The 22,099-nt window shown below is 40.3% G+C and overlaps 2 protein-coding genes across 2 annotated transcripts in view; one reads left to right on the top strand and one right to left on the bottom strand.

The window, feature by feature from the left end:
• BABAM2 (BRISC and BRCA1 A complex member 2) overlaps positions 1–19,757 on the bottom strand; it is a 166,642-nt gene extending 146,885 nt beyond the window's left edge. Inside the window, exons 1-3 of the mRNA XM_084514839.1 lie at positions 19,655–19,757; positions 17,144–17,303; positions 1,286–1,362 (exon numbers count right to left, since the gene is read on the bottom strand). Of these exons, the coding sequence (XP_084370965.1) occupies positions 1,286–1,362; positions 17,144–17,271 (205 nt within the window). The 5' untranslated portion in view covers positions 17,272–17,303; positions 19,655–19,757. The remainder of the gene's footprint in view (positions 1–1,285; positions 1,363–17,143; positions 17,304–19,654) is intronic.
• Positions 19,758–19,794: 37 nt separating this feature from the next.
• RBKS (ribokinase) overlaps positions 19,795–22,099 on the top strand; it is a 67,234-nt gene continuing 64,929 nt past the window's right edge. The window contains exon 1 of the mRNA XM_084514840.1: positions 19,795–20,022. Coding sequence (XP_084370966.1) covers positions 19,967–20,022 — 56 coding nt within the window. The 5' untranslated portion in view covers positions 19,795–19,966. The remainder of the gene's footprint in view (positions 20,023–22,099) is intronic.

Genomic DNA, 22,099 nt, shown 5'->3' with positions numbered 1-22,099 from the left:
GTGGCAGACGCCTCTGGAGGCTGTGTAGTTCAATCCCTTCTGCTCAGACATAGGTCAACTACAGCAGGTTGCTAAGGGTCATGTCCAGTTGGGTTGTGAGTACCTCCAAGGACGGAGACATACAAGCTACACAAGCTCTCAGCTCCACTTCTACTGTTGAACCACACTCACAAGTAAACTTTTTCCTAATATTTGGATGGGACCTTCTGTGTTTCAGCTTGTGACCATTTCCTCTGGTCCTTTCAGTGGCCATCCCTGAGAAGAGTCTGGTTCTGCCTCCCCACTCCACTCCACTCCACTCCACCCCCCACAATCAGGTATTTATACCCATTGATAATATCTGCCCTAAGCCTTCTCTTCTGGAGACAAAGCAGCTCCAGCTCTCCTGGTACAACAGATGCAGCAGTCCCTCTATTGTCTTCATGGTCTTTTGCTGGACTTACTCCAATACGCCTATGCCTTTCTGGTACTGAGGAGACCAGAACTGGACACAGTACTCCAGATATGGTTTCACCACTGCTGTCCTAAATCTAAACATACCAAGCTTCACGTTTTACTTTATCTGAAATTCTTCATCCCTCCTATTCCAGTTTTTAGACACAAACAGCACAACTTTACCATTTTCCATATGCATATTATCAACAACTCGGGTATTCAGAATATAATTTTCTATCTTCTAAAACAACAAAACCCCCAAAACACATAAAGCAAATATTATTCTAATCCTTTGAACCAAAACACAGACTAATTGAAGATTGAGCAAATAAGCCAGCACAAGCAGCCCCTCCAAGAGTAAGGCAGATTTAAACACAACACTAGATCAAAAAGGTGAGTGACATTTCTCTAATCTGGTAAAACATAGCAGTTACTATTTAGAGATAACCTAATAAAACACCAGACTGTCTTTTGCTGTATCTTACTAGAGAATTCTTAGAAAAGAAAGAAATAACACCAAACATATATGAGTGAGACTAAAAATGGCCACTGTATTGTCTTAGTCATAACATTTATTAGAAAAATTTGGGAGGAGCTTGTGGCTTCTGACTTTTGGGATTCATGTTTTCAACTTCGTTACTGTATTAAGGAAGGCTGTAAACTTATCTTAAAAATATATTCTTACAGTTACATTTTGTTTTCTTAGAGATGAAGCTTCTTATATAAAAAAAAAAAAAAAAAAACAACTATCTCAAAATTAATAAAATTAGTTACAGACATGGTAAAATTTGACAGAGAAGAAATTGCTGAAAGAAAGGCCAAGATGCAATAACAGTAGTTTTAAACTTACATTTGAGTGTTTCTCCAGCATAGGGGATATGCAGCTTAAACCGATCACAGCTAGGTCCAGGAGTCAAGGATGTACAGCTAAAATGAAGATAAGAAAAGAATGTTTTAAGCTATTACAGATGGCAGCGGATGCTAATGTTACTCTGCAGCAAACCAATGACTGACGAAGTAATGATTTTGTGAAGCCTAAAAATCTTCATCCTTACAATTTGGGAAAAAAGAAAAGGTAGGAAGGATGCAAAAGGCCCATTCACTCCTGAACAGCAGTTCTCACAACATCACGAGAAAGTTTAGGATCAGTGCCGCCAGTCCTCTTTCCCATTTTAACACAAAACACACATAAAAATGCCATTTTGAGAATGTTATTAGAACATCTGCTGATCAGAGCCATCAAATTTTCTACATTGTATACCGTTTTGCAGTTGACAAGTCTTTACACATACCACAGTAACATGGTTGCATGCTCCCTATCCTGCCATCCGGGATAAATCTTACTTTTAACACATCAACAATTCAGTCATTTTTACCTATTTTAACCTTTAGTTTTTCTATCCTGCAAAGTCTCACAGGAAGCCTCCAGGTAAGCGTGTTGCAGAACCTGGTTGGCTCTGACAACCAGGCACAGAGGTGATAACAGAGCTGATAACTCCTGTGTACCTGAATACTGCAATGGCAGTCAGGTCCCACAGTGATGTGCAAGCGTTTTACCAGCAGAAGAATGACTGAAACTGTTTAGGGTCTAGGCTAGAGATAACTATTGCATACCTTACAAGTCACATACCAAAATCAAAAATTCCAGCTGCACTGAGAAAAACGACGACATGAATTGTTTCACTGGCAGGAATGGCAATGGTCCCTGGAGCTCTCACCACTGGAGGCCACTGGGCACGGGACAGGTTCTTGTAGCATAACTGTTAGAAGCCCTTAGAAGTCCATTGCTTTCCATACCCAGACATCCTGCTTACCAGCAGTCTTCTTGCTGGTCTAATAACATTAAGAGTTGTTTGTAGCCCCAGCATAAGAGTGACACTTGTTACAAGCCACATAAAGCTCACAATGAAAGAGAGGCCTACTAGACAAAATAAACTGAAAAGAAGTTAGACAAAGGAAAAACAACTTCCCTAAGCTCAAGTATCAGATCACTGGCAGAGCTGTAATACAAACCACTGACATCGTGAACCAAACGATGTGTTTACTGGGCCACACACACAGCCAAAGCAAAAAGAAAGGAGTATGTCAGAAAGCACAGAAAAAAATCAGATCCTACACTGCAGACACAACCCAGTAACTCCTGCAGCTGTACCTGCCTTAGTGCAGAAGAAGCAGAAGGACAAACAAGGTATTGCTCATTTGCACTAATACACTCGACGTGCCGTTTTCAGCAGACACCGCCGGTACAGTCTCTTCTCTCTTTCAGCTTCCAAGCTAGGGAAACTACATGCAATGCCTTCGGATTGTTTGTATTCAGTAAGCTATATTGACAATTTAATCAAATTTGTGCTCACACATAGCTTCATCAAAGAGGAAGCCACAAAACTACAGATAATTAATTTCACTTGTATTTCTATAAAAATAGACAGAACATCAGCAATTCACTGGTGTGCACCTTGAATCTAACATGGGTACAACTCGCAGCCTGGATTGGTTCGGCAAGAATACACTGTGCTATTTCAGTATCATCACAGACACGAGATAACTGTCCTTGCGAAGGGAAGCAACAGATAGATGTCCTATCTTCACCCTAGGAAGGCTTTTGCAACATCTTGTGAGCGCACTGTGCTAAACAATCTACAGAAACATGATTCAGATACAACTATCAGAAGTGTACAGAGCTGGCTGAAAGGCAAGTTTCATGAGAGATTAGTTCACATCTTGCTTCATGCAAAACACGCTGGGGGGGGTTTCTTCTGGCAGAACACCATTCAGCATGTCATTGAAAAGCTCTGACAATGGAAAAGAGATGTTTTTTAAACCTGCAAATGATACCAATGTGAAAGGGAATGCAGCATGCTGGATGACAGGACCAGAGCTGAAAAATATTTTGATCTACACTAATACTTTTTGAATTACATTTAAATAGGGCTTAGCCAGAACAAAAAGTATCATTGCCCTCACTGGGAGTAAAATTAGCTTCTGTTTAAGAACATGCAAGACTGGAGACAACACAACAGAAGTAAGGGAGCCACATTTTTTCAAAGATGCATTTTATTAGCAGGTGAGAACAGCAATAAAGGAATGCCCACTGTTCGAGTGTTTTCATGCCTGTGGATGAATCTAACAGCTCTAAGTATGAGAGTTATTATCTACTTTCAAGTCATTCCTAAGGCTCACATCACATAAGGCCAATTCTAGGAAGCATACAAAATAAATCATTTACAAGTTCCAAACTATATCTGCAACATCACTTAATATTTCATGGCAGTTTGTTTCCCAGTATCACAGGCCACAGTTATTTTTTCCAAAATAACATTGTTATTAGCTTCTCAGCAGAAAAAAAAAAAAAAAAATCGGATCCTGCAAATATTCTACAATCTTTTCTTTCAGCACAATGGGCCATTTGGAAATACTTAAGGAAAGTACAATGTTCTTTAATTTTAAAATAAAATAAGCTTGATTTAATGGTAAACATCCCTACAAGCAATACTAAGATTTTTTCCTAGATTATAATCTACTAGAGATGTTTTAAATTTTACAGGTCCAGAAGTGATGAAAAATATGACAGTATTCAGGTGTTTGATGGTTTTATTTTATTTTTGCTGTTGTTGATGTGTTTTTTTTTGTTTGTTTTGTTGTTTGTTGTTTTTTTATGTGTGTGTTTTTGTGGGTTTTTTTTTTTTTTTTTTTTTTTTTTTTGGACAAATTACATGTTTGTGTAATTTTGACTAGGCTATGAAAGAGACTTCAAAAATTGCAACAGTCTGAGCAACCAAGCATAAAATCTTACATACATCCATTTGGAAAGAGGCAGCTACTTTGTAGTGTAAACAGTAAAAGAACAAAACTCTTCAGGCAAATCAAAATTTTGGTACAACTAGCAGCCTGTCTGTGGCCATGTCTTTACTGAGAGTCAGAAATAATGCCATGGATATGGGCATCTCCTCTTGCCTGAATTTCCGTAATGTGCAGAACCTCACACATTACCTGACCCAGAAGCTCAGCCTCCATCCTCTCCAAAATGTAAAATTTCACATTTGATGATCCTTTTACTTAATATAGCCTCCCCAAAAGTGACGCTGAAGAAGAATGATACGACAAGGTCTTTGTTGTTGTCCCATCTTCAGAGGAAATTGATAGAACAACAATATCTGGTGTTGAAAATGAATTTCAGAAGCTGACTTCATCTCATGATGAATAGACATGCTGCCTATTCATGGAAAACATTACATTGATTTGCATACCTTCATCTAAGTACTTAATGCTTTACATAAGAAAGCCTTGAAGCAGAGCAGTAATTAATGTTCTGATGCTCAGAGCAGGGATATGAATGTCTTCTTCCCAGAGTATTTCAAAAGCATCTAGAAAGGCAGTTCTGGTTGAGCTTAACAACAAGATTCTCTTACACCAGTATATCAGTAATTAACTATTTATCATTTCTGTTTTGTTAAATATAAATAAAGGTTATTCCCCAGCTTTTTGGGCTACTTTAACATTTTACAAGATTGAAGCCACAATAAGCCACTCCGATATCCCCAGATTTCAGTGAGACTCTCCCATCAACTAGCCACCTACACCCATCACCTGAAAGCGTTCTCAAGATGAGCAGTTTTATAGCACCTTACCTGGGCCCTAGTAAAACCTTATCCATAAATAAGTTCTATACCACATCACAACGAAACAAAAGCTCAACTACTTACCACCTTAATCCTTAAAGTCTGGAGATGACTGGTTATTCTATCAAAAAAATAAAAAACACTCCTTTTATCCCTAAATATTATATTCCAGTCTGAAGCTCGCTTTTAAAATCAATCCTGAAACCCTGCTGTTTAGAATCATGTAATCCACAGCAAATGTTCAGAATCATCAACAGAAGTACAACAGCCCTATCAAAGAAATAAAATCTTTTTTTTAAACTGGTGATAGAAGTCTATGAGTCAATAGTCATGCCAGATTTATTTGATGACTATCAAACTTCTTGATTAGAAAGGTATGCGATGTGTTTAGTGATTCAAGTCTTTGTTTTCCAATCATACAGAAGCTTTTATGTCGTTACCACCTGAAGATAAATCATCAATGAATTTCACTGTGCAACAGCAAAGAAAATTAGACTAAGAATCTGAGCCACTATGACTTCAGGAACTTGATATTGAGGCTGCCTAACCTGAATAGCCAGAGATGCAAAACCTCCTTTAATGTCACAATGCTCAGGTTGTTACAGCTGCTGTTCCTGAGGATCAGTATTTGTTTATCTAAAGGACAGCATTCGTTATTCACTGGGCTATTGATTTGAAAGCCAAGGCTTCACACAGCAGTAGAGGCGGCAAACGCTGCTAAAACACTCAAATTGGGAGCAGCAAGGCAAAGGAAATTCTGGCCCCTGGCTGTACTCCTAACCATTTCCAGCTCCAACACACCTAATGTAAGTTTCAAATAGCTTCTGTATATGGCATAGAAAGACACTGTTAGGGAAAAAGGAGGTCAACTTACTCACAAGACTCTTTCTGGCTACAGTTATCAAGAAGCAACCACCTTCAGTAGCCAGCCAGAAGCCTGAGCAGAAACCCCAGCACCCTGGCATACAAGCTAGCTGCCATGGATAGAAATTTCTGAGCAACAAAGCATGAGTGTCCCTGATAACAGGTGAACTGCCATGATTTAAATAGCAGCAAAGGAACTCTGGAGCTCGACCACGTGTGTCCCCCTAGTGAAGGGGGAAAGAAGAAAGCGTTGGTTGTTTTATTATTTTTTTTTTCTCTCCATAGGCAAAGTCAGAAGTCCACCAAAAGCTTGTATTCCAGCATTTGCCAAGAAAAAAAAAAAAAAAAAAAAAAAAAAAAAATCAATGTTAAGCTTCTGTAGAACAGCCTTCGTAGAAGCCTTTAGATTCCTTCTTCCCATCTCTGTAGATGGGGATCTGCTCCAGTGTTCCTTCCTTGAAGACATAATATTTCATCCCATTTAATTAAGAATTAATTGCAGAACTCACAACAGATGGGTAAGTCATCTACAGAACCATTACGAATAATTACAAGTGGGAAGGAGAGTGAAAGGAAGGCCAGCAGCAGGTGACAGTTTTAGTTTTATTTTTTAAAGGGATCGGAAAACAGAAAATTGGTGGAAATCACAATTTAGAAAGCTGACATGAATGGGAAAAACCTCTATCAAGTCCAACTCCCTATCACACACAGGGTTTTACAAACCTTTACAGAGTTCTACAGATACACAAGAGTAACACCAAGCAGCTGCTGCTGAAAAAGAACAGATCTAACAAAAATTCAGTCAATTGGGCAAAATTTGAAATGGGGGAGATATTCTAATCAACTAATGCTCACCTTCAGTTCCCCTTTTTTTATACAGGCATACATACGATATAACATGGCAGAAAGGGACTTCCATTTAAATGGTAAAACTGTACACCATCGCTTCTGAGAAATATAAAGACCCAGCCACATTTAGGGTGATTGATACTTACACGTATATTTTCTTTAAAATATGGAAATCATGAACCCAAATCAATTATTCCAAACTTTTTAGGATTTAGAGCCACTGTTTTCATAAGACTCATTTGTACCCTAGCTGATTTGCTCAAACGTAGTATAAAAATTAAGCTATACAAGAGGTCTACTCTTGGTATTGCAAAATAGATGATGATGATGATGTTGATTTTCAGTCCCGTTAGCATGGGTGATGCCCCATAATTGCAATAGCATTTAAATTCATAGTTGGGAAAGTCCAACGTGTCACCAGATACACCAAACATATTCCCAACAAGACCTTCACCTCCTGTAAGTGCTGATTTTCCTATAGATACATATTAATGTTTTCTTGTATGCATTGAATCTTAATTGGGACTTTCAGAAAGGAGTGGGATACGAGGCAGAATGCACAGCCTAGGAAAACCACCCCTCACCTTCCCACTGCACCCATGGGCATATTCACCTTTTATAAAGAGTAAAGTTCAAAGAACTGTTTAAAATTAATTCAGCTGCCAGCAACCTGTTTTCACTAAAAACAATAGACAAAGGCATCTAATGACTACTGTCATTAATAAAACAAATTATAGCAGCTCTATCTTAGCAGTAGATGCAGATTGGCTTAATGTGAATGGGGTCTTTGCCAAAACAGATGTTGCAGGCAGGGAAAGCTTTGGGCCTGTTTCTAGAACTTCAAACCTTTCACATCTGCCACAATCTTGCAGTAGCTGCCTCACAATCTCCCGAAGTACGGCTGCCTCTGCCAGAAGACATTCAGCCTAGCCTCTACAGGGAAACTGCAGAGGGGGGAGATGAGCATGCACACCTATATACATTTTGATATCATCTCAGAGAACTTCTACGTTAAATGAAAGCATGCACAAAGCCCAAGACTGTGATTCGGTTAGTACCACAAGCTCCCGTTCGTTTTGCCTAGGAAGGCTGCTTTTAGTACATTTTTTTTCCACTCACAGTACAGGTTGGAAATGGCCACTGCAAAAAAGAATAATGAAGACAGAGTTGCTAACCAGCACCAAATTTAACATACTTGCAAGTATACTTGCAAGAAAAGCTCTGAAGAGCAAACTATCTCAAAAGTCTGCATTCATAAAATCCCCAAAATTTAGGGTTGGAGCTCTCTATTGTTGGGAGCCAATTATGATACAAATTGAGAATAATAATTAACAAGTGACAACGGAAAGACGCCAACAAAATGTGCTTTAGAAACATCTATTACAATCAAACTCATTATTTTTGTAAGCAGGATCTTTTCTACTCTGGTAATTGACTGCAACTCCCCTTAAAAACTACACACAGTGCACATACTCCCCCAAAAGAATGGTAGACACCAGAAAAGGGAAAATGAAATGAACAAGCAACTGAAAAAGTAACAGGAACTAGCGAATTGCAATGGGATAACACTTGTAATGCATACTCCAGTGGACTAATGTTTTGGTAAATAAACTAGCAAATTCACAGCATCATAAACTACCCTTCTGCTAAAAGTTCAGGCAAAGAAAAGGTACTATGTTATTGTACTTTAAGACCAGCTGTATCCCAAATTCTTGGAATTCATAAGCAAGGTTTTAGAGAAGAGCATGAAAGAAGATGAATCCTTTGGATTTACTTTATCTTCTTTCCCTCCTGTCAAACTCAAACTCTTGTTTCGTATTTCCACAAGTGCCATTTGATTATGTGTTACTTTTTAATGAACTATAACTTAATCATCTCTCATGTTCTACTGCGCAGTAATGTGAATTTGGTTTCTGAAGAAAGAAAAAAATCATACAAGGTATGTTTTTATTTTATATTACTCAAAGAAAACAATTCTTTGCCAAGTATGAAATTACAGTCTACCACCTGGAGTTTCATATCTTTTCAGTGTTCACAGAAAGCATGTTCATACAGCAAGTCTCAAAAGCCAAGCTATTATAAATCTATCTTTTATTAAGTCAATTAGTATTGCTCCCAATACTGCCTGTAGTAGCCATAAATGACTTAAGAAAAAAGAATCTGCAAGTCTTTATTTCACATCACAGAACTGTTTGGTTTACTGGAAAATACTAAGCACAAGGACTAAGAGCATGGTTCATGTATATTTATTTCCCCCTTTAACTAACCAGACACTACTAGGAGGGGTTCAGTGATCCTATATCCTTTCTTTTCATGTTGTCTTTCAAAGTTCACATCCAACTGCATATTGTCACAGCTTCCTAGTCACAGATCTCTAATTACATCATTTGCTAATTTTATAAAAACTCTGAGAAGAAATTACTTTAATGCAGCAGCCAAAAATTCAGTTCTTTGGATATGAACCTTAGGCTAAGCAAGGACCACCGCATTTTGAAATTCGTAACTCCACAGCTTTCAGCTGCATATACATTCAATGGGGCAACTTTAAAGTGCATCTAGAGGACCTAATATTAATATGAAATATTGCAGAACTGAAGACAGCTGAAAGTCTGTTTTCCATTGAACAAAGAAGTGACCATCCACAATACAGCAACAAGTACTTTGTACTTGGAACTTTGGTACCTTGAACACATTTTCTTTTTAGGGAAATATACTTTTTTTTTTTTTTTTGCATCTTTTCCATAATAGAATTCTATGATATCCTTTAGTTAGTTAAATTTCATTGGGATTCTTTTATTTTGCAGTAATAAGAACACCCAATCCTAGCGGTCTAGTTTTCTTCTTTCACTCCTGTACCACATATTAGGAAGATGAAAAACTGTGATGTATATTTCCATGTGAATTCATATCAATTCCTTTCTCTCAGGAAAGACAAAAAATATAATTCCTTGTTATCATTTTTTCTTTTCTATGGATTACTGTGGAAATTGACCTTTATCTCAAGACTGAAATCAGTACCTTCAATAAATATATCAATTTCAAGAGCAACAGAAACTCTTTTCACTTAATATTAGTAACTTCAAGTATTCTTTTCAGATGTTTACTTCCAGTTAGATACTAATTGCTTCACGGTATGTCTACACTGTGCAATGCAATGCCAAGTAAATGCCCAAGCTACATATCTCAAGAAGCAGTGTAAAATACCTTAGGCATAACACTGCATTGGTGTGGTTATTCTATTTCCAGTTGAACTTAAGATATTACACCAACTTGCAAAGCCAATGCTGACCAGTTACTTGAACTGAAAGAACTGCAGGAAGACCTGGACAGACTTACAGCATGTAAACAAGAGCCCTGGCTTTCAAAAAGTGTTCCATGAGTTACCAAGGTACAGACAGTCATAACATACATTTAAATAAATTGCTAAGGTACTTCTTTGCAAATGTATTTGGCACATACATTAGTATTAAAACACATCAAGCTCTCTTTAAACAAATTATAAAAGAAACAGTTGGCACCCATACCAAAGAGTTTCTTCTCTTTGTTACCAAAGCACAGAACTGGTAGAAACTATATTCAGTTTCTGCTAGGTCACACAAGAGGAAGTCACTCATTGTCCCAGCCTAATAATACCAGCAAAGACATACCGTGCAGAATTTGAACTGAACAAATCTGAAAAAAATATGTCTCAAGTCCAAGTTGCCCAATTAACTAATACTATCTTTGCTTTTTAAAATCATGTATTTACTCGTAACACTGAAACTGACAAGCACTTATTTTATTTCCTGTGAAAAACTTCCAAGCACCTTGTTTAAAATTGATATTAAGGATGCTAATATTTTTGGAGAACATTTGCAAAAACCTTAGAAAATGAATATGAAACACTGAAAACTAAATTAAGACATTTACTTTTTGTTCTCTCAACATTCAGAAACAAATGCAGAAGAGAGCAGTCCTGTAAACAGTACATCTTTTTGGCCCAGCACAGAAAAATTCCCAACCCTCTCGTATTGTCCCATCAGAACAATAGAACAGGCTTCAGCCTGCTCAATTTCACTTGAAAACCAAAACTGATAGTAGTACAAACTACTAGTAATCAGATTCCTTGTAGTGAAGAAATACACTTGCTATAAGAAGATGTGATGAAACAACCTACTCTGTAAAAAAGTTTGATTTACCCAATACAGCAGTAAAGAACATAAAGACCATACGTTCCCCAGAATCACAGAATGGTTTGCATTGGAAAGGACCCCAAAGCTCAACTAATTCCAACCCCCTGCCATGGGCAGGGACACCTCCCACCAGACCAGACTGCCCAAAGCCCCATCCAGCCTGGCCTTGAACACCTCCAGGAACTGGGAATCAACAGCTTCTCTGGACAACCTGTGCCAGTGCCTCACCACCCTCTGAGTGAAGAATTTCTTCCAAATATCTAAATATACCCTCTTCCACTTGAAAACTGTTACCCCTTGTCCTATCACCCTGGAGTCCCTCCCCAGCTTTTCCGCAGGCCCCCTTTAGGCACTGGAAGGCCGCTATAACATGTCCCTGGAGCTGTCCCATCTCCAGGTTGAAGAACTCCAACTCTATGAAGACTCCTGTCTTCATAGGAGAGATGCTCCAGCTGTTTAACACCCTGGCGGTCCCCCTCTGGACTTGCTTTAACACGTCCACGTCTTTCTTGTGCTGAACCCCAGGGCTGCACTCAGGGCTCCAGGTGGGGTCTCAGAAGAGCAGAGGGGGAGAATCCCCTCCCTCGCCCTGCTGGCCACACTGCTTCTAATGCAGCCCAGGACACGGCTGGCTTTCTGGGCTGCAAGCACACATTGCTTGTGTTGAGCCAGGAACCAACATCAACCAGCATCCCCAGGTCCTTCTCCTCAGGGCTGCTCTCAGTCACTCACTGCCCAGCCTGTGTTCAGGTTTGGGATTGCTCTGACCCAGGTGCAGGACCTTGCACTTGGCCTTGTTGAACTGCACGTTTTTTTGCATGGGCCCACCACTTGTGCTATCAAGTCACCAAATCCCTTCAAGTATACATTTTACTCACAACATAATTATTTAAAAAACTTTTCAGGGTAATCGCATTCAAAAGAGTTAGACTTGTTAAACTTTGTAAGCAAACAGAATGCACATGAAAAACCTTCCTATAGATATACATGGGAATGATGGACTAAGAATTTTCTTTAATTAATGGAAGTAGAAACTTTCAGTTTAAATTAATCAAAGGCAAATGATAAAGTGAAAGCTTTAAATAACTGCTACAGTACTGTAATAGTATTTCGCAACTTAAAAATAGCATTAAATATGCATTTTACATGAGTATTTTATGAAATACATTGAAAAGGGAAATGCCCAAAAGAAAGGGAAATACCAAAACATATTGCAGTCTACTTGATAACACAAAAAGGCAAATCTAAATATCGCTGGGAAGCGGGGCAATAAAGTTAAAAATACCTTATATTACGCTTGACAGTGAATGCCCATGTTAAAATTTACGTCAGGTAGTACAACACTGTTTTTGACCCCTCCTCATGTAGATTTCTTTCAATAATATAACTATTTGTAAACATAGCTCAGCATCAGGAAAAGAGGCAGAGATCAATGGAGAGTCAGACAGATGTCAGGAACAAAGTACCAAGATGACTTACTACAAACCAGTTACATAAAAATTCCACAACTACTTTCATCACAAATGTGGAAGAATTAAGTATAACCAAACACGTACACAAATTACAACTTTGTTATGAGTAGATATCTACAAAAATAGAATCTTAACATCTAGAATTGTAAATCATTACATTCATTTTGAAATTCCACCTGGCACAACACATCCAAATAATTAAAAAAAAAAAAAGTTTGTTGAGTAAAAATAGGCTTGCAGTGTAATTTAAGGCTCTACCATGGGCTCTCAAACAGCTGTATGGAAAAAAAAGTTCTCAGAGGCAACCACCACCACAGATATGTCTTGCACCACTGTAACAAGCCATAGGAAAAGCAGCTGCATCTTAAATAATCGGATTCTACATTATACAATAATTAAACAGCCTTTAGATAGGAAAATGTCTTCTATTTCTGAATTACTTAATAACCGCTTTTCCCTATTCAACCTCTTTCCCATGATTAATGTATGTATGTATAAACGCAAAGAAAAATGCCCTAGCCATAATCCAGCTGGTTATGTGCAGATTTTAATATCTAATTAAGATGGGTTTCAAGGAGACACCAACAGAGTTTAACTGAACGATGCAGTCTATGGCATTGACTCAATTGGCAGCAATATTTTCTTTGGGTCTAGAACAAGGTAATATCCTATGCAAGAGTCAAATGCTTTGATCCATTCTGACATCTCAAAGAATGTCTTTTATTAACGCAACCGAGATGCCTGCCAGGGTTTTCTTATCATCAGAATCAATGCAGCTAAAGGTGCTGTATTTCACATGTGATCTAACACTAAGCTTCTATTTCTGTTCACCATGGAGCCCTTTTGACAAGAAAAAAAGATAATAACCCTGCAGACTTGATAAAATTCTACTTCAGGTAACTATGCACCACCTAACTTTTCAATGGAAACAGTAATAAAAAAGTCTCTTTCCTGGCATGCCATTTTGCTGAGCCCAATAAAGGTGTACTCTTATTTCTTTACTCACCGTGCACCAGCAGTGTGTAATTCATGTGAACAGAACTCAATCCTGAAGGCCCTACTCATAGATGTAAATATGTGTGTCTGATGAGACTAGTACTGTCTAACGAGTTTGTAAAACACACAGACATTACGGAACCGTAACATGTTATTATAAATTATTTACATACCCAAAGACTGCAAAACAATAGGATTTCCTTACTATGATCTATTTCTGTCCCACACACTTCAAGCAAAGCAAATTATCATATCATAATTCATGCTTTTAATCTAACATCAGCTCTTTAATACAATTTATAACACACAAGTCAGTCTTAGCAATAAGTTAGAACAAGCACAAAGTAAGTTCCTTACTAAAAGCATCTGGCACATAGATTGGCTCTTCAAATAATTAAAGACTTATATATAATTTTTGCCTTTTACAAAAATCAAATGACGTGATAGGCTGTGAACTCCGAATGCAATCTTGCACCAAGGGCAATTCCTTCCACTTTTGAGTTGAGAATGAAGGAAACAGAGCACTGAATAGGCAAGGGGCTGGAGATGCTACTGTATTCAATATGTTGCCATTGTTGTGAACCAGAGTGCCAGTTTCTAAAACTTAAGAATTGAGAATGGAAGGATCTTTGGTCTGTATATTTCGCTACACATTGTGAAGCCCTGGGTGGTCAGGGAAGCGGAGTACCACATTAACCCTTATTCTGCTATCAGTGTAACAGTGTGGCACATGCAGTGAAGCAGTGAAGCAGTTCCTTGCCTCAGCTTTCTCATCAGTATCAATGCACCCAGAAGCTTGCAGAAATCTTTGTTTTCAAAGTTAAAAGCTGTTAAGATGACTACTTCAGAGATTTTATCATCTTAAGGTTATATCAATTGTTTTTTAATCTTCCACACAACCCGAGAGTTAAATCATAAAATATCTGCGCATTCTGTGGTAAGGTTGAGCTAGCCTGTGGGGAGATGTTCCTTTCATATGTCAGTAAACCTAGCCACCATTCCAGGGAAGTTTACACACTGACAGCACTTACAAATGGTCACATTCACATCAAGTCAAGAATTGCTTTTTATTTAATTTCAAACATTTCATCTAGTGCCTCTTCTCACCATCCAGTCCTGCTTTTCAAGTGCAAAGCCTGATTCAGCACCATTGAAACTGAAGGGCGTTTTGCAGTTACAATTCTGAACCTCAATCCCATTACTCTAACATAACTGCTCCAACCTGTACGTTCTTACACTTCTGTTTCTTCATGCCATTATCACCTACATTTATGTCTGCTTCCTGCTTCCTCAAAATTGTCATTTTTCTTTTTCCAAAAAGCTTAAAGTAGAAGTACACAGGAGTTTGAATAATTGCATTAAGACAGGATAGGAGAATAGAGTAGACTACTGGTTTTCAATCTTCAGGCACTCGGAGACCTACAAAATTCTCCTTTAGAAGCAACACCCAGTAGCAAATTTAAATTTCTCAACTTGGGCGAGTTTGGGAGTTTTGTTGTTAATCTTGAGCATCTCAGAAGGTTTGTGGATTTCCAAGGCTCCTACACCAAAGGCTAAAGACCACTGAAGTAGATATTGAGTTATGCATGGGACTTCTCCAATTCTGTGATGCACCCATGTTACATTCTTTAAGTAATTTTACACTGCTCATGTGCTAAGTGACATCATTAAGGAATAAATCACATGGAACTTCCACAGTGATACATAAATTCAAAACATTCTACTACAAATAAGTCATAATTTCTTTTTGACAAATAAAAACCTTTCCTAAAACTGCACATATGTGAAATTTTACATTTTAAAGAAATTTCAATGAATTGTTTGCTAATGAACCATGCTTCAGAGTAGCAGTTTCGATAAACTTAGTTGCACAAGAAATAACACCTTAAAAATATTCTCACATAAATGTAAAATCTTGATTATGCTAACTTCAGCTCCTAGCAACATCAAGCTACACAGAAACCTCAGTGTAAAAATGAGGTGTATTTCTGTGTTCCAGAAAAAGAAAAAAAATATTTCTAGCACTTGCATATAGCAGAGCCCATGCCTTTAAACAAGATGTGGGACAATCTATCTCAGGGGCTGTGTTTGTGCTCTACATTCCATATTCAATACAGTTACTGTAGAATTTGAATCACTGGGTTTGGCTGACAGGCACAGCTGGGGGCAGGTTTTTAGTTTAAGTTAAAGAATAAACCCTTGGAAAACATTCAACAGTTAACAAAGCAAACTCAAGATCACCTCAGTAAGATCACTGGCTGAAAACTTCAGACACTTACTAAAAACCTCGGAAAAGTCAGCTAGAAAACACTGCTTTATTTTTATCTATTATTTTAAAGGCAACATAAGCAGTCAGTGGGCACTGAGCAAAACCCTTATCTATGTCATGACAAGCTGATGCCTTCATTAGAAGATTACAGCCGTGCTTTCTCTCTAGTTTTGTTTTTTTTTTTTTTTTGTATTCCTTTTTCACAGATTCAATAGGAGCAATGTAAGATAGCTCCCATCTCAGCCTTCTGAGATCAATTCAAAGGAAACTAAGGCCGAGTGTGAAGCAAGACCTGCGGACACATAACTGCTCAGTCTGCCTTGCATAATTTGTGAGCCTAAATGCCAAACCAGACAACACAAAAAGTCAGAGCTTCTTAGACCTCCAAGCAAACCTGCACTCTGTTACAGCACGCTCAAGAAGAGGGAATGATTCTTTTCAAACTAACCATAGAACTCAGACCTTCCTGAAAAGGCACTGCAACTACTGGAAAAGCACCTCCCAGACTGCCCATGGAACCCTAACAAGGCAGACTACAGAAGCGCATTAAACTGTTTCAGGAGAACTAAATTCTAAACGATAGTGATTTACGGTGGTTCTCAAGATCTATTGGACTAAGCTATCGTTCAAAATGATACACAAACAGCTAGCTTGCATCAAAGTGGTGATTTAGACACCTTACAAAGTCAAAATAAGTTCAGGCTTTGTACTCCAGTCTCAAGGAAGTACCTCAGTCAGGGATGTGGTTTGATGCCCAGCTCTGGAAGAATAAAGCAATTTCTGATACCTCTCATCTGAACAATTACCAGCCACCTTGAGAGTCTCCCCTCTCTGCACAACATCCAAAGTAAAGTCTACATTTAACATGTCACTTCCCCCATGTATTACTCACAGAGGTTACACATCAGAGTCCCTTCCCACATGTGGGCCCCAAACTTCATCATCTTCTGAGACCCACCATGCATCCTTCTAGAATTAAAGCTAAAAATAGTAGCGTGGCCTGTTTCAAACCCTACAGCCACTTGACGTACTGATCTCAATGAAGGTCAGATAAAGGTGGTTTTTTGTTGTTGTTGTTTTCTTATTTGCCATATTCATGACTGGGGTAAGGTCATAAAAATTTATCTTTGAGATTTTAATTTACAGGAAAGATTGAGTAAGCAAGTGATAAACAAAAGAAAAAAGTGTTTATAACTATCTTGCTGCTGAAAACCAGCACTATCAAGTGGCAGTGATGGAAGTGTCTTAACAAGATTATTATTGCCAACAATATGACAAATTAAATTCCACAAAATACAAAATGGTAATGAGGAAAAAAAAAAAAAACAATCCAGAAAGTATGTCACTTCCAGATATATTGGAAATGTTTAAATACTTGTTGACCTAATAAAAATGAGTCCTGAAAAGACATCTGAACTGTTATTAGGGGTTGGATGTTCTTTTTGGATAGGGAACTCAAACACTTACCCAGATTTCAAGTCTGTAATGCGTAAACAATTAGTAGCATCCAAGCCCACTTTCCCATTTCTGACCACACTGGAAATGAAGGGTGAAAGAGCCGGAGAAATTCTGTTCAAGGCAACTTCAGGTGACATTTTAGGGCGTTCCTCTTTCCTCTTGTCTTGAGCTGTATAGGAATAAGGGAGAAAAAAGTTACTGATTGCTATGGGACCAAGGGCTTCACGCTCTCTCAATATTCTCATTTGTAACATCGAATACAACTACGATGAGAACCATGATCGGTATTACTTCTACAGTACTCCACTAGGTTGCTACGTACAGCATTTCAGGTTTCCTTCAAAGGCTTGCACTACCTTTCTTTCAGTGATATCACCACGCTCTGAAAGGCATCCTCAGGCACAAAACTCATCAAGAGACCCATATATGCAAATTTTAAGCACAGCTTTTTCAGAGGTGCTTGCAAGTGCATGGCCTTATGCTAAATCACTTGGGCCACTAACCACACTTTAAGAACCTGCTGCTTTTTAGATGAAATGCAGACACTGAGCACTCTGGTAATTTAACCCAGTCCCATGCAGAAAGGCTAGACACTGTGGAGTCGAAGAAGAAAAGGGTAAGCAACCTATCAAAATGCAAACTTAATACACTTGATCAAGTTCTTGGGCACACAGATCCATCTGAAAATTAACTGAACTTTGCAGTTTTACAAAAATACAACCATAACTACAAACAACTGAGTGTAATGTCACAATGACAGTGAAAAGTTGGGCAGAAGACCCGATACTCACACTCTGACTGTTAGTGGATTTTTTTTAAACCCATTCAATTGAAAAACAGCCCTCCAGACTGTATTTACTTCCTTACAAAATTAGAGACATGACCCACTAGTGGGTGGCACCCATGCCCATAGCAGGGGGTTGGTACTAGATGACCTTTAAGGTCTCTTCCACCCCAAACTATTCCGTGATTCTATTCTATGACTTGACAACCTCTTAATTACTCATCTGCATTCATAAATAACACTGCGTATGGAGTGCTGTACTCACAATATTTCTCTGTTGTTTCTAATGCTCCATTTACAAGCATTAGTTGGTAACTAGTGGATATTTTTTTGCAAACTGATCATTCCCTGTAACTGGCAGCAACATTAAACATTAGAGTTACGTGTTTTGTTCTTATGAAAGCCATTCACACTGAAGTATGAATGAACGCTCAACAAAGAGGAATCCTGAATAAAGCAAAGGCCAGGCTCTTTCAGCACAAAAATAACAAGAATTGCCTAAAAATAATTGCCTTTAATACACTGTATTTTACATCTTATGGCAGCTAAAGAAGCTGAAGAGTGAACATCCACGTACTAATGTACAACTAGCTCTCTTCACGTACATGATTTACCCTCACAATGGGTAAAAACTGAAGCTTCCCTGGCAAACATCTATGGCAATTCAAGACATTACTTCATGGTTGTTATTCCTCTGCCCCAAACGACTGCCTACTCACCTTTATCCTTACCTAGGGAAGCTGAGAACACAAGCCCAGACTTGACCTATTTCAATGCAAAGTCCAACAGCTTAGCTCGAACAGGTAATGAGCTTAAACTAAAACGCTAGATTTTGTGCAAAGCTGGCTAAAACTGGGCACGTTTTGTTCCATCAGCTCTAGTGTAGGGAGAGTAACTTCAGACAGAGGGGCCAGCTGGACTGCTGAAGGTTTTGGAAGCCATGAAAAGCGTGCTGAAAGACAAGCTATCTTCCTAGCGTTTTATGCACAAAGGTCTCACAGGTGGTTCTGCTTATGTGACACGTTTTGAGGGAACTGGGAATGTTATGAGGGTAAGGCCGTGACACGAAGAGAAACGTGGGGAAAAGAGACACCTTCCAGAATGAATTACGGGATGAGGCTCTTTATCTTCCCATTAACAAAACCTGCAGATACCATCAAAACAAGCTGCCAGTGTCACGGCTCCTGGCTTTATTGCGCTGTTTCTCCGGATCCGTAACACTTCCTATGCAACGAGCCCGTTAACACCCAGCACTCACAGGCTCGCTCGGCATTCACCTCACGCGTTTATTTAGCAAACAGCGGGCTTTACACCCCACAACACCACACCGCAGCTCCTGCGAGGCTCAGCCCCCACGCACACCACTCCCCCCCCCCGCCCCAAGCGCTATGGGGGCGAGCGCACACACCAAACGAACCTAGAAAGATAAAAATAAAACATTAAATAAATAAATAAATAAATAGATAGATAAATAAGTTAAAGCTCTCCAGGCTGCTCCCCTCCCGCAGCCCATCCCGCTGCGGGTGAAGCCCTGCGGCCTGCCCTGCCTCACAGCAGGCCGGGGGCGCCCCTCTCAGCCTCCCCTCCGCCCCCTGGGGGCTTTTACCCCCCGGAGGGGCACGACACGAGCCCGGTGCCGGTGCCGGTGCCGGTGCCGGGGCCCCCTCCCTGCTTCCCCGGGGGCCGTCGGAGGCGCTGCGGGCCGCCCGCTCCCCCCGCCCCGGCCCCGCCATTACCTACGGCCCCTTAGCAACGGCCGCGCCCGGCGTGCGCGCCCCCGCGCCCGCCCCGCCGCCCGGCGTGCGCGCCCCCGCCGCCGCCACCGCCACCCGCCCCCCGCAACCGGGCCGGAGGGGGCCTCGCCGCCGAGCCGCCGCCGCGCTGCCGGGCTGGGGTTTGCCCGCCGCCAGCAGGCGTTCGCGCAGGGCAGCCCTGCTGGAGGAAGGCCCCCCGGCGTTGCTATGGTGACGGGGGAAGCGCGGCGCGGCCTGCTGCGGCCTTGGGGATAGGGGGCAAGGGGCAAGGGGCAAGGGGCAGGGTCCGGCCCCATGGCTGCCCCGGTGGCGGTGGCGGTGGTGGGATCCTGCGTCACCGACCTCGTCAGGTCAGTACCCGCCGCAGGGACGCGCCGCGGGCCCGGGTTGGGGGAGAAGGGGGGTCCCGGCCTCGGTGCTGCGCGGCCGGGGGGCTGCGAGGCGGGCGGGAGGCAGGAGGCAGGCCCCAAGCCCCAGGCCCCCAGCGCAGCTCGCCAGGCCGAAGCGGTTTGTGGAGGTAACCGAAGGGGCTCGGCTGGGGCAGCTCGGCTTCAAGCGCTTGGGGCCGCCAGGAAAGCGAGGAAGGAGGCTTCATGTCGGAAAAGAAACTTCCCGTGAAAAACAACAAACAAACAAACAAAAAAAGCAGGTCAGAAGTTGATTATTTACAGGCTTCGTTTCATGGGACAGCGAGAAAGAAAGGCCGCCGAGCTGCTCACAGCCATTCAGACCAAGAAACAGAAGTGAGCCCTCAGGAAACCAAGCACCTCTGCTTCTTGAACTGATTATTTATTTATTTATTTATTTATTTCAAGGAACGTCTTCGTGCCTTTTGATTCATCTTCTGGGCGTTTTGCTCTCAGGAGGAGGCACTTGGGCCTCGTTGTCATTCTTTTTTAGCGCGTAGGTAAAGTTTAGAAAACTTCTTAAAAAATAAAGCAAAGTTTTGGTTTGAGCAGCCTTGGTTTTGTAATGAATACCGAATATCGGAAGAATTCAAACAAAACTGTGAGACTTGGCAATGGTGCAAATGCTAACCTAAACGGCCTGACCTTGTCAGCCCCAGTAAACTTGCAAACCAGTTCTTTATTTGCACTACATTAAACACATCTGGTTTCAAACTATGTACGCAGACTTGGTTAACATAGGATTTAAAAGTGTATGTGTCTGGGCTGCATCAGCTCGCTCTGCTGGGAATTCTGCAGTAAAAAAATAAAAATAAATCAATTCCTCAATGTGAATCAGCAGACAATCAAAGCCTGTGGGTCAAGAAAGTGTAGAAGACATGATCAGAAGGTTATGCTGGGGAGTGAGTGCAATGTAGTCATAGACGTGCACTGTAAAAACACTTTAAAAATCATAGAACCTATGTCAGAAAGATGTAATGCTTTATGTAATCTGCAGCACGCACTGGCGGTTTTCCAAGAGGAATAGTTGTGTTGTAAGTCAGAGAAAGATATTGGAGAACCGATCTTGACGTTACGTGTGTGTGAGTGATCAGATGCTTGTGACGTTACGTTGAAACACAAGGCATGGTGCTCTACTCTCAAGAAATTCCTTTTCCTTTCTCTCTAAAATATGGAAAAAAAATTCAAAAATTGCCTACAGCTTCAAGCGCTACTGACAACCGTGCGCCTGGGTTTTTTCTTGACAGTTAACAAAACAAAACAAACAAGGCCAACAAATGGAAAGCTCCTGTGTGTTTTTTTTTTAGCTTCAAGTTTGCTGTGATGGAAATGCAGGCACTTATCTGAAGGCTCATTAACTGGCTGTACTGTAACTAGAGATTAAACCGTGGGTTGTAGCCATAGATGCTGTAACACTGAGATTAAGTGCTTGAAAAAAAAAAAAAAAAAGCTCTTTCACTCTTCAGTCAGCTGAGAGTTTCTTAAACTGCACAAATGCTATCACAAGAATGTATCTGACTCACCGGCATTAGCCTCTACTTAAGGAGCAGCGAAGGGCTTTTTATTAGTGATAAGCTAATTCAATTCAACTGGGAAAGAACGGCCAGCCTCATTCCCGGTTATGAGCACAGGATTTCAGGCACTTCATAAACTTGGGAAAGGAATGGGTTTAAATTTAGCTGGCAAGTGTTCAGTCAGACTGAAATCTCCATTTGGTACCCATGTAGACATAGTTTGGATGTATCCAGTGTTACAAAAATCTTGGTAAAATGACCTGAAAGCGTTAAGCTGTGGGCAGGGATGCCTCTAAGTGGGGAGCAAAGGAGTGAAATGGAGAATGATAAGCAAGCTTTATTAAAAAACTGCCGGATTAGGGTTGATGCCAGGAGGGTTTTTCTTTACTGTTTGTATGCCTGCAGTGTAGGGAGGTTGCATATTCTAGGTTTAAAGCTAGGGTTCATTTCAGAGGGGACAAAAGAGCACCAGATTTTCATGAATTTGTTATTTATGCCGAGGTTTT

Source organism: Aythya ferina, assembly GCF_964211825.1.
Source record: "Aythya ferina genome assembly, chromosome: 3".
In the NCBI taxonomy this organism is placed as follows: Eukaryota; Metazoa; Chordata; class Aves; order Anseriformes; family Anatidae; genus Aythya; species Aythya ferina.
The sequence above is the reverse complement of the archived record's forward strand: the minus strand, read 5'-3'. Positions and strand labels throughout refer to the sequence as shown.